Source organism: Vanellus vanellus (assembly GCF_965231255.1).
Source record: "Vanellus vanellus genome assembly, chromosome: 2".
NCBI classification, from domain to species: domain Eukaryota; kingdom Metazoa; phylum Chordata; class Aves; order Charadriiformes; family Charadriidae; genus Vanellus; species Vanellus vanellus.
In genome coordinates this window covers 31,827,922-31,842,609 of record NC_138906.1, presented here as the reverse complement: position 1 = coordinate 31,842,609, position 14,688 = coordinate 31,827,922, and the positions used below count along the sequence as shown (strand labels likewise).

The 14,688-nt window shown below is 41.1% G+C and overlaps 1 protein-coding gene across 1 annotated transcript in view; it reads right to left on the bottom strand.

Moving 5' to 3' along the window:
- Window positions 1–537: 537 nt before the first annotated feature.
- SCIN (scinderin) overlaps window positions 538–14,688 on the bottom strand; it is a 51,306-nt gene continuing 37,155 nt past the window's right edge. The window contains exons 6-16 of the mRNA XM_082479790.1: window positions 14,370–14,502; window positions 12,504–12,592; window positions 12,084–12,299; window positions 10,798–10,919; window positions 10,511–10,601; window positions 7,863–8,033; window positions 6,931–7,108; window positions 6,324–6,445; window positions 4,534–4,611; window positions 3,155–3,215; window positions 538–2,201 (exon numbers count right to left, since the gene is read on the bottom strand). Of these exons, the coding sequence (XP_082335916.1) occupies window positions 2,068–2,201; window positions 3,155–3,215; window positions 4,534–4,611; window positions 6,324–6,445; window positions 6,931–7,108; window positions 7,863–8,033; window positions 10,511–10,601; window positions 10,798–10,919; window positions 12,084–12,299; window positions 12,504–12,592; window positions 14,370–14,502 (1,395 nt within the window). The 3' untranslated portion in view covers window positions 538–2,067. The remainder of the gene's footprint in view (window positions 2,202–3,154; window positions 3,216–4,533; window positions 4,612–6,323; window positions 6,446–6,930; window positions 7,109–7,862; window positions 8,034–10,510; window positions 10,602–10,797; window positions 10,920–12,083; window positions 12,300–12,503; window positions 12,593–14,369; window positions 14,503–14,688) is intronic.

The following is a 14,688-nucleotide window of genomic DNA, read 5'->3' as shown; positions in this document are numbered from 1 at the left end:
AAATGCATGCGTCAAAGACAACCATCAGATAAGTACAGGCTGCTCAATGGCTGTATGAAATGCAGTAGCTCAGGAACTGCAAAGGTCGTTGTGCTCCTTCCAGCAGGAGAAGGGCATGTTACCTGCTCTCACAAATAAAAAGGAAGACCTGTCCTTTAAAAACACACACCTATTTACTCCTATACTATTTATAAAATAGTAATTTCTATAGTCAATAATTTTTGCAAGCAGGAAGTTACAAAGCCAAAGATTTTTATAACAACGGTAGTTTTTCTTAAAGATGAAATCATAAGCTAATAAGCACCCAGTTCTTTGCTTTTCACTTAGGTTTGCAACGTCAAAGTTGTTGGGAAGAGTTAGCTCTCCTTTGGGTAAAATGGCACCAAAGTAAAAACCCCCAACTTCTCATTGCATTGTCCACCTGAAAAGGCAGGTATATACTGGGTCTTTTAGGAAGTTTTGCTAGACGTTAGTGGAAGCACTGAGCAACAATATGTCAGAGAGAGGAAGATCAGCGCGGTATACAGGGTATGGGTTTTCGTCATTTTATTTTAAATGAAATTACATTCAGTTACAGCCCAGTTATATTAGCAGAGATTTAAACAAATGTTTAAAGCTAACAGACTTCCATAATTAATCTCTTAGGCTCACAGTTCTTTTGTCATTGATACTGATTGTGAGCTCAGACTAAATTCACTCTTTTGCATTACTCAGATTCAAAATCAAAAGCATGTTAAAAAAATACAAAAATGTCTAAAATTTTGCTTTCCAGCCTAACTTGTAAGAATAATAAAACAGTTGAAAAGCATTCATTAAAAAGCCAGATTGACATGATTTACAGCTGTACAAATTGTTTTTTAAAACAAGCATTATAGGATAAGTGTTCAAAGCAGTGCTAAAGATTAGAAGCAGATTTTCCCACTAATAAAAAACACTTTAAAAATGTACTCTTAAATTCACCAGAATAAAAAAAAATAATCCAAAATAACTGTCTGAGAGAAAACAGAAGGCCATAATCTATGGTGTGTACTCACGCTCCAAATTCCCAGGATGTGGAATACTACTGAAACAAGGCGTTTCCTTGCGCTTGATGTACTTGCTATTTGACTAAGACCTGCACTGAAAATGAGTAGGAACACATCCCGCACCTGACAAGGTGAGCAATCCGCATGCTGGAAAAGAACTGAGTACTGCTGAGAAAGGCGACCCAGACCAAGTATGGCTTAAGTAAGGTATGGCTTAAGGTAAGTATTTTTGAAGCTGTTACCTCTTCTGCTTCCGCTTAAAAGCACTAGTGCACTAGAATGTGTTTAAGAGCTTTGGTTACAAAGACCTGGAGCTGGAGGCTGGTTCACAGAGCTAAATCTAAAGAAATGCATTACAATGAGTTAGATGGTCCCTCAGAAAAAGCATTGTCGACTTCATATTCTTAAAACCACATGGTCCTAAGCTTCCAACGTCTGTACTAACAAGCCAAACAAACATGTTAAGCGCGCCTTTCTCAAAATACCCATCCCTTATTTGCCCCCTGCAAGACTCACATCCCACTGTGGATCAGGGATCATCTGAAACTTTACATGAGTGAGTGTGGCAATACTTTTGCCTAGTAAGTAAATCACATCCAGTCCCACCCTTGCAACAGATGCAGAATTAGTCCTTTATCAGGCCAGATTCTGGACAATATTATGCTGACCTTAATCTAAAGGAATTTCTTTGGCGTTCGTTTGGACTCTTAAGCGAAGGTAGAATTTTAGCCCACTTTAGCACATTAAAATAAACTGATCCACAGTTTCTGTTTGAAGAATCAATAGATTAAGCAAAGTATTGGCGGCACTTTCCATATTTACTACATGAAAAGCCCCACTCACCCCATTTGACCAGTTTACGATTATCATTTATCCTTTCCAGTGCTAAGAATTTCTAAGTTATTCACAGAAACATATCAAAGCTCGGCAAAGTGTAACAACAGATGCATCATATTGTTGCATAAGCTTATGCTTAAAAATACTAGAAAGTAGCTGGGCTCTGATCATTCTTTGGCTTGAAGCTGAAGCCTCCTTGGATAGATCAGTTCTTCCATTTCTTGGCGTCCCAAGCCAGGAACCAGCCTGTGAATGTCGGGGGTTCGTGCCCCTGCTTCACGATTACAATGGGGGTCCCCTTATCTCTGCCAGAAGGATCCGTTTCAATATAGCGTTTGGCTGAAACCAGAAATGAAATAAAACATGTAATGTATTAGTTCATTCCTTTGGTATAAAAAAATACATTAAAAGCCCTAGTGAAAGAACCCAGGGCTACTATAATACAGGATTCAATTAAATTATTTCAAAGGCAATTAAATGGTCAGGTAGTTGCTGATTTCTCCCAGCTGCCAGCAAAAGAATTTTCCACGAGGTTAACACAGAAGGATTTGTTCCTCTGATCAATTCATTGCCGTACAGCTGGGTTTGGCTCTTGAACAGGAGGAAGCGTTTGCTGGTGCTGTGCGAATGCACAAGCTTCATTCCCATTTTTCCCCTGTAAAAGCCAGTACAGTTTCCCTTGACACCGCAACATGACATCAGTATATATCGGAAATGCAGCTAGGTAATCCTAGCTGCTCTGGGGAAATGCCTGCAAGCATTTTTAGCAAGAGCTTTGTCAGAACGGCTCATCTGTGTGAAATCACACCGGAGATTACACGCTTTTTCAAGGAGGTGAACTCCGCTTAAGTTGCCTTGTTTCTTCTGCAGTCGGAATTTTCTCCTCCAAGTTTAACTCAGTGAAGGGTGGCAGTGTAAGGACTTAAGGATTTGTTGGCATTCCTTTGACTATATACATTAGTGTAGGGCACAGCTCAGTAGGTATCTCCTTTTAAATTCTTTCTCTTTTGAGTGCAGGTTTTTTTTGTGGAACTCTCCTATACGCTCCTTAAAAAGCTCCGCAGCCTAGTTGATTAATTTTACTCTTCGTAAACTTAGAGATAAGAAAGATACAATGAGCTTTAAATCACATTTCAAGGAGAAAATAAACTCCAGGATTGAATCCTAATATGCTCAGTAACCCTTTTAGACACTGTAAACATAACTAGATTTCTTTTACATCATCTTTTTTACTTCTTTAAGTACTATTGATGCTACTCCACTCAGAATTCTGCCAAATTTATTTGATTTACCAGATTTAACGGATTCCTGTCGCTCAGTTTCATTAGCATCCTTCCCAATCCAGACAAAAACCTGCAAATAGAGGAAAGATTTAGCTCCTATGTTGTTATAAGGAAGTTGCATACAGCAGGTAAAGTACAAAATAGTTAATTCTACCAGGAGAAAGAATACACACTATGAAAAGACTGCAGAGATGTACGACTCTCACAAACCACAATTGATGATTTTTTTTTCCCCTTACGAGAGACTGTAGGTCTATCCTCTGAAATCTCAACACTGTCTTGACACTGGAACGCCAAACCTTTACGCGCTCTGATGAAAGGAACTCTAATTACCTTTTTCATGGATATCCTTTACAAGTTACCATGGAAATTGCTCTTTGGGTGCAGGTAAAACCGCTAATGAGGAGCTGCCTCTGGTTTGAGCTCTGCGTGCACATCGACACTTGTGCCCTGCGACTGACGCTACCCAGGGTAACTGCTAGACAACCCACTGAATAACCCAACACCCAGAGCCTTGATCTGCAATCCCTGCTATTTCTTTTCTGTCAAGGATCTTTTTGGAAACCAGCTACATTTCCCAGACTTCATTCCTTCTTACCTGAGTCTGTATGTCCCAACCAGTTTCCACCCAGCTCTTCCACCCACCTTCCCCCATCACTCCTTCCCAAATGGACCTTGGATATTCCTTCTCATTTCCAAAAACCTCAGTCTTCTTTCCTTTGGAGTTAGGCTGATGATGACAAATGAAACATGGGATCTATGGCCTCCTCCCCTTTCCCTCCAAGGGGAGAGGAAGGGTACAGAGATGTTCTGTGAGAAACAGATGTGCTCTCCACACCCGCAGTAAGTTTGCCTGTCATCCAAAAAGCTTTCAACATTTTTAGTTTTCAGTGAACCTCGGAAAGTGACAGAGATGGTTTCTTTCACCCTCCACCCAGTTCTTCTGAAAAAAAAATCTGTGTAAGAGTCTAGCATTTGTCCCCTTCTCTAGGAGGATTTTTTAGGGGTGCTGCTGCTACGTGGATTTTGTGGCTTCTGATACATTTTACAGAATAAATCTTTTTTTTTTTTTAAATTAATAAATTTTAGTGATAAATTCAAGAACATTATTGAGAGCCTTTCAGAACACTGCTGGGGCTTATATCTTGCAACCTCTATTGGTTTTAATGGAAAATGCCTGCCATTGTCTCACATTATGCTTAGAAAGTCAATCATGTATATTCACACTAGCACATCACATAACTCAAAAAATATAGCTCCCTCTAGTACAATTTAAAGAAAACAAAACCTCTTCCATTCTCACAAAGGTGATTCTTCCTCCCATCTAAGTGGTTAAGAAGAAATTATTCTTGTTCCCGCAAAAAGCAGTGGCCTGGTATGCAGCTTACCTGCTCCCAAGCATCCAGCAACATGACATCATCTTCAGCCAAATCATCCTGAGTGAATTCTCCTGGGACCTCCTCAATCTAAAAAAAGGATATTATGGTTTTTTTCTTTCCTTTTTTTTTTTTTTTTTTTTTTAATTATTTATTAAGATATTCTGATTTTGGACAGACCAAATATTTTTTAAAGGGGATAAGTCTACAAGCTGGTGTGCTTCTTGCTCCTAAAGGGTCAAGCCCCAAACTGATTTGATGAATGTGCCAAGGGCGTTTCACTGAAAGGAAACAAATCACACGTCTTACAAAATCACCTCTCAGTTTGTCGGAATTGATAAGATATCCTCAGGAGAGGCAGAGGCTTACATTGTAATTATGAGTATTGTAAGCTGGGATCCAGGTCTGCCAGAAGAAGGGGACAGGGAAATTTCCATAGAGCACCTTGTACCAAGCAAACTAAGTCAATCAGCTGATATATTCATGCAGTTTACATTAATTAATAAGGAAAAGAAACTGTTTTGGTTTGCAGTGGGTGAGCTCAGTGATGAAATACACACCCAAGCAAGCTTTCCAGTCACTTGTCAACGGGATATTACAGTTGACGAAGCCATTGAAGATTATTTCCCAAAGGAAAGGCTGACTGCTTGCTTCTTCCAAAGATGTGCAGGCAGATAGGAAAGCTGTTTAATGTTATTTTGTAGGAGGAGGAGGGGTAATAATGTAGCTCGTGGTCAGCCCTCTACTTCTATAGGACTGTCAAGGGTTTGGCTATGCTTGGTCATGTAGGAGTGCTAAACGTAAGCAGATGGTGCGAAAGGCATTCCTTTTCCCCACCCTGTGTTACCATGGCCAGAAGGTCAGAGTGATCTGACCTACCTCTTCTGGTGAGCTCTAACAGTGGTGATTCTGTTAGTAGAGAAATGCTACAGGAAAGAGAGGATTTCACAGAATTTGGAGGGAATTTAAAACAGAAATCAAAGAAGTGCATAGCTCCCAGCAGACTATCATAGAGAGGTTGGTTCCTAATACTGTATTTCACAGGAGCGTTTTAGAAGCTTGTTAGAAGAATACCCTTTACTACTCTCATAAGATTTTTAAGTCCTCATTAAGGGATCCTATTTGTTTTATCCCTCTCCAAATGAAGGGGATGTGCCTTAAGGAGACTGCAGAGATGGTAGCCAATTATGTCCCCTACCTAAAAATTAGTGCATCCTTGCCAAACGGTGACACAGAGTTGCCCTCCCAGAATACGGTAAGTAATTCAGCCTGAATCACAGGCTTAATACCCAGTGCACAGGTCTGGGTATTTCTGCTAAGGAAATAAGTCTTCCTACCTCATTGAGCACAGGCCAATACCTTAGAGGCATAATTACATGTCTTAAATCTCCATGGAAAATTTCAGGCTGCTAGGGATTTTTGGCAAGGGACATTTCTTTTCCTCACCACCACTATCAAACATGTAAGGGGCAAGGCACTGATCTGCACTTTCTCAGCAAAATGATAGCAGTCTGGCACTGCTCTGCAAGGGCACAACTGCTTTTGACTGGACAAACATCTTATCTTTTTGCATCTGCAAGCCTTTAGTCCCAGGCTGGAGCAGGCTCTGCGTGCAAACTTCAGCAGTATTATTCTGTCCGTCCTTTGCATTTGGATTGATTTAAAGCACCAAATCTCAACTCTCTAGGACTCTTGCCAAGCATGGCTAATGAAACCAGATCCCCAAATTCATTTAATGTCTGCCGATTCCCTGCTGAAACCATATAATTAAACAGAGGGGAAAGTATCCCTCATATACTCACAATAAATCTGCCAGTCTTATTAGAACAACCGTACAGGCGAGGGGGATGATCTTCAGCCTTTGTCAAGAGTTGTGATGAAGTCTGATACTTTTTTTTCCCTCCAAGCGCTTTCCAGAATTCCTCTGAAATACACAATATATAATTTATTCAGCAGTGGATTTAACGTTTGATGTTTTAGCTTGTTAGATACTGTTTCAAGAATCCTCAAACAATATCTTCTTTGCTGTCTCAAAGATGGGGTGCATTTTCTTACAGTTCTTCCTGCAGTTTGTCAAAATAATAAAGATATCACTCGCAGTACTAGACATAGCAATGTGCTGTGTCTTCCCCCCTTCCTAGGCCCTAATGGTAAAGAAAGGACTGCGTTCGTCTGCAGCTCCTGCTATTGACTGGTCCTACAGACTTCCAGGGCATTGCACTGTCTGTGTATCAGCCAGTTCTGGATAGATCTCCATGGTAAAGCATCACGCTGGATTTTCAAAGAGAGCGAGCCAGCATATGGATCTGCCTACACAATATATGATTGCAAAAAACATTTAGGCTGTGTTTCCATGCAGTGCTGTGTATTCTCAATTGCCTATTAGCAACCACGTGGCTTCATACTAACCTGGTTCCTGGCCTTCAGTAATCTTAGCAGTCTGGCACTTAAGAACGCTGGCAATGTATTGAGCCCCTTGTTCCTCTTCTTTGTTTGCTCCTTTTCCCACCCAGGTGTAGCCAGAGTTGTTTGGCAGTTTCAGAACAAAGGCATCATTGGAGTTTAGTGACATTGCATCAACATCAACCTAAATCGAGAAAGAATTTTTTTTATTCTTCATATTTTCAAGTACTGTGATCACTATTTTGCATGCTTGTATAAGATGTGTAGATAGATGTTGATCAGCTATGTTTTTTTCCTTCAAATTTTCTCTAGATTATGACAGAAGTTAGAGAAGAATATAACTTGAAACAGGGAACTCACTCGAAGGACAAAACTTAGGACAAGGGGTAATGGATTCAAGCTGGAACACAAGAGGTTCCACTTAAATTTGAGAAGAAACTTCTTCTCAGTGAGGGTGACAGAGCACTGGAACAGGCTGCCCAGGGAGGTTGTGGAGTCTCCTTCTCTGGAGGCATTCAAAACTCGCCTGGACGCCTTCCTGTGCAACCTCATCTAGGTGTTCCTGCTCCGACAGGGGGATCGGACTAGATGATCTTTTGAGGTTCCTTCCAATCCCTAGCATACTGTGATACTGTGATACTGTGACTGTTTGGCAGTAGGAAAGACTATCTCATAAGGGTTGCTGATTCCTTGTCAGCTGGCAGTGTTCACGACGCATTTTCTTATCGTTTTTTTCTGAAACATGTAGATTGATTGTAGCCAGTTATGTCATATACTCTTTGATTTATTAGATGGGTTGGGCACATAAAGCAGTGACTTGATTTGGAGTTCTACGTTCCTACCACATGTGACTACCCAACAAGATTAGTTGGAGAGATTCATGGCAGCTATAGCGTTTTCCATGGGGAATAGTTGGTTCGCTTAGCAGGTGACCTTACCTCCGCAATCCTGGTAATGCCTCCCAGGTTTCTGCGGATTTGGAAGAGTCGCGTGGGTGGAGCAGGTTTCTGACCTTCCTTCTTGGATGTCCCATCCTTGTAGACAATAAGTGGTTTGTTTTTGAACAAGCTCAGTAAATGTGCAGGCTCTTTGCCTTGGCTGACTCGGATCTGTACATACGTAAAGAAATGCAATGAAAGAAACAAAAAGGAATGGGTAGTTATTTTTGGTCTTTGTTGAATAATATAGGTGATGTTAGCCAATAATGCTAAGTATGTTAGCAAGAAGAAGTGGCAAGCTGAGAAGATCTAAAAATATAGTTCCAGACACATTAAAGTTAGAGCATTGTGAGATTTTTTTTTTGTCAATCACATTGACACAAAGACAAGATTCAAACTTCTAACATAATGTTTAGCTGATTAAAATGGCTGCTATCTACTGTAATAAGAAAATTACTCTTTTTCAAAAGAACTGTCATTTCATAGAGTTTTATAAAGTGACTTAATTCCCCTTAAAAACTGTCTTGGAAGTTTAGGTGCCCTGTATTTAAGCAGAAGACAATAGTTATTCATCCTGTGCATTATTTCTGTATGTAGTTTATCTGCAAGAAGATGAAAAAGAGGAGCATAGATCTGTCTTGCAGAGGATAACATGGATAACAAAAATGAACTTCCATTACAGATGCAAAAGATGTATTGCAATCTCAGAAAAAAACACTGAGCTACGAAGAATGACTATTTTTAGGTAAATGTATCGTAAAAGTTTTTCGTATACCACCATTTATTCTGCCTTTATAACAGCACCACCCGCCGAGGCGGAGGGCTGTGACTCACTGCCTTTCACTCCCGGAAAGAAAGGGGGAAAAAAAGGGACTGAGGCACGTTGAGTAGCCAGGAGAGGAGGAGAAGTGGGGACCCCCAGCCCTTTAGCTCTGCCCGGTGAGGCTGGGGGCGGCGGGGAGCCGGGGCCCGAGGAAGGGCGGCTGCAGCCCCGTGTGCCCAGCACGACCACTGCCAGTGGTTTTGCTTATCTCACCACTGGATAGACTGGTACAGCTGCCTGATAAGGGTACCCTAGGACACATATACTTGTAGGTGCCAAACTGCGGCAGGATTTTACAAATGCCAAAAAACCCCAACAAACAAACACAAACCCAACCTGCTGAGGGAAACGTATTCCTGCAAAACAAATAGGGGAACGATTTTTTAATAGTCATTTGTACTGTAGTGCCATCTAGTGCCACAAAATAGTACATCAAACCCTTTCAAATAACGCTAATACAGACCTTAAGCACAGGTAATATATTCCAGGGAGCTGTGTACACGCATACAAATGCACACATACATATGTGTGTGTATATATACACATAAATATATATACACATATATATTCCTAAAGTCACTGCAGGCTAAAAGTAGTTTTAAGTATCATGTCCATTGCAGTGATATGGATCTCCTTCAGCTTTAATAAAAAGGCCTTTTAGGCACATTATTATTGCCACTGTTAGTAGTAATATTATTATTACTTTAGTGTTAGTATTGGCCTAGGTACGTGGCAGAACCATATTGTGCTGAACTCTGTTCAAATATAGAATATGTGTTAGGAATATTTCAAGGAATAATTACCTAGAAGTGTTCTAATCCTTCCTTAACATAATTTCAATCATAAATCATAACTGATTAATAGCTAAAAGTGTGGTCTGCCATCTAAATTAACTGTACCTTGGTGGGTGGGGGAAGCCCTTTACTTTGGTAATTAAGAAATGGGAAGCACAGAATTATCTCCTGCTGCCTAGAAAATCTCTACCTGTCCCTAGTCATCTTCCAGCTCTAGTCTTTCTGTGAAAAGAGACCTCTCCATGTACCCAGCACTCCTCGCTAGTGATGAAAGGAATCACGGAATCACGGAGTTTCAGAGTTGGAAGGGACCTCTAGAGATCATCTAGCCCAACTCCCCTGCTAAAGCAGGATTGCCCAGAGCACATTACTCAGGACTGCAGCCAGGCGGGTCTTGAAAATCTCCAGGGAAGGGGACTCCACAACCTCCCTGGGCAGCCTGTGCCAGTGCTCTGTCACCCTCACCGTAAAGAAGTGTTTCCGTGGATTTGAACGGAACTTCCTGTGTTCTAACTTGTGCCCATTGCCCCTCGTCCTGTCACTGGGAACCATTGAAAAGAGCCTGGCTCCATCCTCCTTCAATCCACCCTTTAGATACTTGTAAGTATTAATAAGGTCTCCCCTCAGCCTTCTCTTCTCCAGGCTAAAGAGTCCCAGCTCTCTCAGCCTTTCAAGTTTAGCCTAGCCTATCGTTAGGTCTCTGCTTACCACGTACACAGTCTGTAAGGCTAGGCAGGACTAAAACCTAATTTTTAGACAATGAAAGTCAAAGAAAAGAAAAGGCAGTTTTCAGTTGTGTTATATCTGTGTTCTTTTGGACATCTACATTCAGGAAGGATGACTCAAATGGGAAATCTCCACTGACTTCAAAAGGAGGCCATGGTGCTCAGCTCGATACAGACCATGAGCAGTTGATATTCCCAGTCTTCAAATGCTGCTTCCTCCTTTCAAGTCTCATTGTAATTTGCATATGTTGCATGCTCTGTTGAGTTTTATCTAACTCTGTTGAGTTTTATCCGAAAGACACTAACCTGCACGGCCTGGTCGTTCAATAACCGATCCAGCTGAACAGTCAGAAATGCAGATGCAGTCAGTTCATCTTTTGTAGCATGGGTTCCTTGCCTGAGGAAGACAAGGAGGAAGGCAAGGAGAATGACAATGGTTAAGTCCAGTTTCAAAATGATCCGGAGCTTATACTGCGCGACAAATGCACAGTAAACAACCTTGCATTTACACGTGGTTCTACTCAAACGAATATAAAGTCGGTAAAAAATAATACCCACATGCTGGAGGTCTGTGCAAAGCTGACCAAACATACCATGTGTAGATGATCTGCCCTTTAGGGTAAGTGTAGAGGATAATGTAGCAGTCACCACCGTAGAACTGTCCGTATGTCTCGGGTCCCACAGGAACTCTGCCACTGCTTTCCACACGCCAAATCTGGGGAAACAGAGAAATCACTGGAGAACGCTGAATTTCCTCCTGAGACTCTTTAAGAAGCAATTTACTGTGTCATCCCTTGAGTTACCTTTGTTTCTGTTCCCAAGTGTTACCAAATAAAACCAGGAAGGATTCTTCAATAAGTACATAGATACACCCTGCACTCACTGAATGAATCAATAACAACCATCAACAAACCATTGCAGTACATTTTTCTTTGTCTTGATGCTTTAATGCCACATGCTCACCTCATAACAAACTTACTTTCTTAACATCTTAAGATGACAATATGACACGAATGGCACAACTTTATGATTCATCATAGAACTATCATATCATTCGGGAGAGGCACGCTGCAGTCAGATAACACACTGTGGGGCAGATTTCTTCCTGTTTGATGCACTACAGCCCAGTTCAGTTAACAACTGCTCTGCAAAAACACACTGCTAAAATTATAGGGCAAAAAATGCTTCAGATGGGTGCTCCTTTAGCTCAAGCCTATGGATCATCCCAAGTATGAGGTTAGAAACCCAGAAAATACACCAGTGAGACTGTAGGTATCTATCCCTCCTTTGTCTTCCAGAATCCCAACGCGCAGACCTGTATTCAAGCCAGCCCTGTGTAGTCCAAAGATATTCCTGCAGTGGGATATGGATAGATTTAGAAAGACTGTACAGTCAGCCATCTTTTTCTCCCCAAATCCAGGCTACCTGAGAGATACACTAGGGACAAAGAAGGTTCCTCTAGAAAGCAGACTGGCTACATATATAAAGACACAGAATTAATTTCTGACTCCAAGGGCAAGTTTTCCCATTCCAGATTTCAAGCTGATGTGAACTTTTTCTTTCGGCTAAGGATCGTATTTAAAGCATACCTTTAAAAGGTATTGTGTAAAAGGGGAAATGTTTCTGCTATTTGATTTCTACTGATGACTGATACAACATCTTTCATAAGCACCAAAAAAAAACATGACCCATCATACAGCTGACAGATTCACCGTCCACTTCAAAGTACGTTTTCTGATGGTAGAAGTAATGCTGCCAGTAATGTAGTGTTACTCTACACAACAGTTTAAATGGCAAAACAGGGTAGCAGCTTATCCCATTACAAGTAACAGAATACATTAGGTAGGTGGGATACAATTTAATACAACACAAAAATTACCTCTACTTTCCCTGAACCGTCATCTACCATGTTATGCTGGGCAGCCATTTGCGGAGACTCATGTAACTTGGTAGCATCAAATTCAATCTGCTGAATTTTAGCGACTCTCTCTGTGACATATACTTTGCCAAAGCCATCACTTTGATCTTTATCCTTCCAGTCTTTGAAAAATTGTTTGAAAATTGGCGTTTCACCTCCTTCAGGAAGGACTTGAATCTGAAATCAAACAAGCCACGTGAGGTAGAAGGAAAACAAAACTGACAAAGTTACTAGAACAAAAACTTTTCTGAATTATTTGTTAATGAGACATTGCCCTCATTGTCTTATAAGCCCTTAAAAATATTTTTTTTTGCTGATTTAAAAACAAAGCCTTTAACAGGGCTCATGCTCTCCTGGTATCATCTCATAAATAGATCGCACCTGTGTGTTGGCAGGATAATTCATCTGCTGTATGAATTGTTCAGCATTCTTCATGGCAGCTTTTCTCTCTTGTGGGTTAGCATCTTTGCCTGGTTAAAACAGAAGGATAACAATATATGGGAAAGGGCAATGAGCTCACAGACCCTGCAAAAACACAATGTCCTTGGGCCAGGTTCTCTTCAACGTTGCTTTTGCTCAGTCTTGAACAAACACAAATGCTGGACATAGCACGAGCGATAAGATTCACACAAAGCTGAATGGCCAGAACAGCATCTCCGTGGCTTTGAAAACAGTCAAAATAAAATAAAATTAAAAAGAAAAAAAAAAAAGGAAAAAGGGGGCATTGATTTTTGCTTAGTGTGTGTGTTTCTATCAAAAAATGCTGTTCAGAATATCTGCTTGGTTCAAGGTTCAAGAGCACCCTGGCTCTTTTCTCTGAATCTTCCCTTGCTGGGCTGCAATGTGGGTAAATAAAGCTGCTGTCCAGAACTGCCTTCACTTCTTCAGGCAGTGCCAGAGTCGGAGTAGAAGAAATAACCATTTTGCCTGGCGGGGCTGTGCAATTTACCACCACCCTTCCCCATCCATTGCTTCTTGTTCAGCCTTGCTCGGTGTTAGATGTCTCTGAAAGTCTCTGTGGGATGATCCTGTGTATGGGGTCTGTGTCCCAGCTGGCTGTCAATGACTATACTCCAAAGACCTCTTAGTCTTAATAAGATGCTCTGATAAGCTATTCATTGTATTCCGTTTTGAAAGAGACTATTAGTGAAGTAATTCACACTCCTCAGCTTAGTGGTCTGAAGATTTCCAGCAGAGATGATAACTGCAGCCTCCCAGTGCAAGGGTGAGACTCACAGACTAATGGGGTTTTTCCACACATTATTGTTACTAACAGTAGGAAAGCGAGGATGCACAGAGCAGCACATAGGGCCACATTCAGAAGGTCTAAATTGTATTTTATTTATCTTACGCCTGATCCTATTGGCTTGGTTCTTCTAGGAGCTGTCAGGGAAAGAGTGAAAACCAGGAATCAGAGGGTCAGGCCATTTGAGCCCAGTGCTCCCAAAATGCTCTCTTTTAAACGATGTTTCCCTAACTGCAAATAAAGTTTTCAAGTGAAATGCTTACTATGCTTCCTGGACTGACTTCAGCAGTTTGGCAACTGCTTTGATTAATTATTTGCTGTTGCACATAGTAAAAAGACATGCAAATACCACAGAATAATTAATGCACTGCCTCAGACAAGGAAGGGGAGATACTCAGCACTGGATGCAGTGGCAGCACCACAACAATCCAGCTACAAGGTGTCCAGACCTAAATCTCCAGCAGCAGTATTCCCCTGGGAAATGTTCAGTCAAAGCAACTGCAGACACTCCTGTAAGCACTGATGATACCACAGGGAAATATTCACAAGAAAAAAAAGAAGCACCAAAGTATTTGCAAGCTTTTAGTTGATGCCTGGGACGCACACCTTTCAATTTCACACCTCTGTGGAGTAATGTATGGAAATATAATATCTACACATTATCAAAACTTCAGTGTCCAGATTTTGTCCCAGAAGATAGGGATTTGATGGCAATATACATAACTTGTAGGATTCTTTGTGTTTGCTCTATAATTGCAATTAGATAAGCATTTAAGCACCCGGGCTTACAGATGCCTCAAAAATAGCCAGGATCCATAGATGGGACTTGGTCCTTTACTCACGTGAGCAACCCATGTCCACTGACTGCACCAAGGAAGAACTGTCTGCAGGGTACTGTGTCCTGCCAGTATTAAATTCTTGCTAGTGTCCTGAGGGCATCGTGTTGACTCCTTAGATATGTCTGTGACGCTTCTGCATTTGCAACAGAAGTGATCTCTTACCTTTCCACACAAAGATCTTCCTTGCGGCACCATTGTCCAAAATGAAGCACTCCTCAGACAAAAGCATAGCCATGGAGAAGGGGTTTTCCTCTGCTACCACGGAGACCTTCATGGATCCACTTGCATCTGACACCTAAGAAAGCAATAATTTCAAATTTAGATCAGCTCTGGCCTTTATAACCAAATTGATTTCTGCTCCCCAAATTACTACAAAAATCAGTCACCATTCCTATATAAACGGCTGGATGAAATTTGTGTGCTGCTGGAAAGTCAGGTAGGCTAATGATTATTTTTTTTTGTTTCATTTCATTTTACATCC